Source organism: Arachis ipaensis, chromosome B09 (genome assembly GCF_000816755.2).
Source record: "Arachis ipaensis cultivar K30076 chromosome B09, Araip1.1, whole genome shotgun sequence".
In the NCBI taxonomy this organism is placed as follows: domain Eukaryota; kingdom Viridiplantae; phylum Streptophyta; class Magnoliopsida; order Fabales; family Fabaceae; genus Arachis; species Arachis ipaensis.
Genome location: NC_029793.2, coordinates 8,221,334 through 8,225,196, shown reverse-complemented (window position 1 = coordinate 8,225,196; position 3,863 = coordinate 8,221,334). Strand labels below are relative to the sequence as shown.

The 3,863-nt window shown below is 33.7% G+C and overlaps 2 protein-coding genes across 2 annotated transcripts in view; one reads left to right on the top strand and one right to left on the bottom strand.

The window, feature by feature from the left end:
* On the top strand, nucleotides 1,988-2,852 carry LOC107618361. Its single transcript, XM_016320398.2, has one exon. The coding sequence runs from the start codon at nucleotides 2,136-2,138 to the stop codon at nucleotides 2,628-2,630; it is 495 nt and encodes a 164-aa protein (XP_016175884.1). The 5' UTR covers nucleotides 1,988-2,135; the 3' UTR covers nucleotides 2,631-2,852.
* Nucleotides 2,647-3,863, bottom strand: part of LOC107618360 (beta-fructofuranosidase, cell wall isozyme) — a 10,121-nt gene continuing 8,904 nt past the window's right edge. Inside the window, exon 7 of the mRNA XM_016320397.2 lies at nucleotides 2,647-3,863. This exon is cut by the window's right edge and continues 2,090 nt beyond it. The gene's annotated coding sequence lies outside the window, so the exon portion shown is untranslated.

Genomic DNA, 3,863 nt, shown 5'->3' with positions numbered 1-3,863 from the left:
TAAATTAATTTTTTTCATGCCTTTTGATAAACTATGTTTTATTCATGTAAATATTTTTTACTTAAAAAAAAAATTTCAACTCAATTTCCTCTCAAACAAATCCAATAATGTCCATTTTCATCGCATAAAGGTATAAAGCCATAATAAAAATTATTGCTAAAAATTTGCACAATTTACTCTAAATTAGCCAATTAGCCATAACCATTCTTTCAAAGCCGATTCTTGGTTCAAATTAGCCGCTCTAACTACTAATTTATGGTTCAATCGATTCGATCGTAGTTTAACCGAAAACCCATTTTTAATAAAATAATACATAAAATATAAATACACACAGGAAAATATAATTATAGTCTAATATAAATTTTAAAATATTATCCATAGTAAAAATATTACATAAACCACAATGTTATGATCTCTTTCAAATACAAACTCAAAAGTCAAATTAAAAAAAAAATCATAAAATGCCATATGATAAACTATTTAAGATTATTCACAATCTTACACCACACAGTAATAAAAAATCACAGTTAACGTATTAGCTAACAACAATGAGAGTTAAAAAGTACTTAGAAGAGAGCAGACTGAGCAGTGAGCACACAAGGGGACAGGGCACAACCGGAGGGGATGACGCGACGGAAGGGGAGGAGCGTGGTGGAACAGATGGAGGCAGGAGGCGAGACCAGTTGCAGCTGCGGCCATGGCTGTGCGATGGAGGCAGCTTCCAGAAGTTGCAACGACGACCGTAGCAAGGTGATGTCTGGACGGAAGTGAAGGAGTGAGGGAGGAGATCAATGAAAAGAAGGAGATGGAGAATGAGACTGTGAGATAGACGAGGCATGAGGGTGCTGCTGACGGTTTTGGACTTTGGTAGTTTGGTTAGAATTTCTCTCCTCTAAACCAAACAGCAGGATTTTGGACTTTTGGGAGAAAACCGACTGGGTCCCACTAGTTCAGTTTGACCGGTCGACTGTGGCTTCTGAATCTTTCGGTTATAGTATCTAATTGATTCATTGTTTTCACTTGTTTACGGTTCGATCGATCGGTTTAAACTGATTTTCAAAATCTTACATTACAATAATAGCTAAAAGAGAATATCTATATATTTATACAAACTTACCTCTTTATCTTATAATTCATCATATATGTATACAATGTTTAATATTGTTGACAACAATAATAATAATAAAAATAAAAATAATATTTTATTAATTCAGCTATGAAGTATACTTGGAACTTAACATATGTTTAATTATTTATTTACTGAATTTAACTACATTTTTCTATTGAGACTTTAAATATTTCTAATAGTATGTTTGATAATTTAGTTTTCATATTAATACACAAGTTAAAATGGCTTAAAAATTGAAAAGAATTGAAATAGTAAAGCGACAGAATAGAAACCACTAGTAAAAAGATAAAGCCAATTAAATGTGTTAAATATCTAATTAACTTATTTTTTAAAAAAAAAAGCTAATAACAAAAATAGAATAATTAGTATTGATTTTTTTTCACACAACACATTTGTTTATCAAAACCGTTTTTCACAAGATTTATATTTTAAATATTCTATGTATTTATCATTCATATACTCAAATGTATGATAAGATAGGTTGGATTAAATAATATATATTTTATGACCACAATCTATATATGTGTATATATGTGTATGTATGTCATATTTTATTACTAACCAAATTCCAATCAAATAGAAAATAAAGCCAAATATTTATATTTACTTTTATCATATCTCGATAATATTATAATTGTTCTTGCAAAAAAAAAAGTTTAATAAAAAAATTTTTCATATAAAAAATATTAACTAAATCTACTAAATAAATATTATATTTATTTTTTTATAATATTATATTCATTTATTTCTATATTATATGTAAAAAAAATAAAACAATAAAAGTATTCAAAAACATCACATGGACAATAATAGAATAATGGAGGAGTTTCATCAAGTTCTCCTCGATACTTTTCTGGTGTAAAAATCGTGCACTAGCTTTCGCCCTCTATACACTGTAATTCACCTTATTGAAAATCCCTAAATTAAAAAGAGTCACTTTACTTGGTTTCCCTTTGCTCCCAAATTAGATCTCAGTCATCTCACAGACTCCTTCCACTTTTCAGCAATGGCAGTCGCTCTCCAACGTCTTACCTCCCAATCCCACCGTCTTCCATCTCTCTCCTCCTTCCTCGCCAAATCTCTAATCGCCCGATCCTCCGCCACCACCTCCACCTCCTCCTCAACTTCCTCCTCAAAGAAGGTCTCCGACCGCATCGTGCGCCTCTCAGCAATCGACTTCGAGGGCAAGAAGCACGAAATTCTGGGCCTTTCAGGCCACACCCTCCTTAAAGCCCTAACCAACTCGGGCCTTATCGACCCAGCCTCCCACCGTCTGGAAGAGATCGACGCCTGCTCCGCCGAATGCGAGGTTAACATCGCCCAAGAATGGCTAGACAAGCTCCCTCCACGTTCCTATGAAGAAGAGTACGTTCTCAAGCGCAATTCGAGGGCTAGGGTTCTCAACAAGCACTCCAGGCTCGCCTGCCAGCTCACTCTTAACCATGACCTTCAAGGTATGGTCGTCGCCGTCCCGGAACCCAAACCCTGGGACACTAACTAATATATAAAATTTTCCCTTTTTTTTTTATCTTCCTTGAATTGGGGGATTTTTGTTAAGTGAAAAAATAATGGCTTTGAGAAAAGATTGGAAACTTGTTGAATTGTTATTTTGTAATTTGTACTGTTTTAGACTTGCGATGAACCGGTATTCGCTCCTTTATATGCATAAGTACTGCTGCAATTGCGTATTGTGATGCAATGTTGATAACTCTGCATTGTTTCATTTTTGTGGGTTATCTTGTGAGGTCACTTTGTTTAATTATAAAGAAAACAATCATAGAAAGAATAAAGCTACTTGGAGATTGGGAATGATTTTGGATGATTTTGTTAAGTGGATGAGGATCACGGTAGAATATATAGTTCGAATATATAGTTCAGGGATCCATTTGCTGGTTTTTGCTAATAATATTAATAACGTAGAGAGATTTAGAGGGCTTTTTTGGCAAGAATTATCAAATCTGAATTCATCGGAATGATGTTCGTTATGTCTTTTTGAAGGAGTATTGGAATAATCAGTTTTCTTTTGGTGTATTACACAGTTTTGGTTTGGTTTGAACATGCGCAAGATGTGTGCTTTGTGTTGTGTTTAATTTGAATAGTTGTTTGGTCAAGTGCTTTCCGTAGGAGAAAAATATTGCTGTTACTGAGAGTACAACTTTAATTCTTTATAGATTTTAGAACTGCACCAAGAATAAGGGATTGCACCCATTATTACAGGCATCATGGCTCTAGATGTTAAGCTCATGAAATCCTAAGGCCATAGTAAAGCCAATAGTAGTTAAACAAGTAAATTTAGTTGACCACCTGTTGGTTGGTAAATTGATGTACGTTCTTTTGTAGTTGCTATGAGTTTTGGTTTCCTTGCTTCTAGTAGAAATGGGTAGAAGACACAAACCTAGTCAATGAATCAGTGAGTGCCAGTTTCCATGAGGAAAGGGACTTTTGTGGTTTATTAGATGCATGGTTTGCTATTCAAAGCAATGATAGATGAATGTGTTTTTTGAATAATTTAAGTATATTTTGGACTAGGAAAAGGTAGATTGCTGCAACATATTGTTAAAGTAGAATGAGGTATCAGGTATGCTAGTTTTTGTGAATAATTAAAGAAGGTTGGTTATGTTCAGCAGTTAAGCACAGTTTCAACATCAAGATGCATAGAACTTTTCGCCCCTCCTATTCTTTTTCAAGCTACATGAATGTTGGATGTGTTTTTTTTTTTTTTTAATGCAATCTT

Coding starts and splice junctions, on each gene's coding strand:
- LOC107618361 (XM_016320398.2), top strand. CDS start 2,136: ATGGCAGTCGCTCTCCAACGTCTTACCTCCCAATCCCACCGTCTTCCA.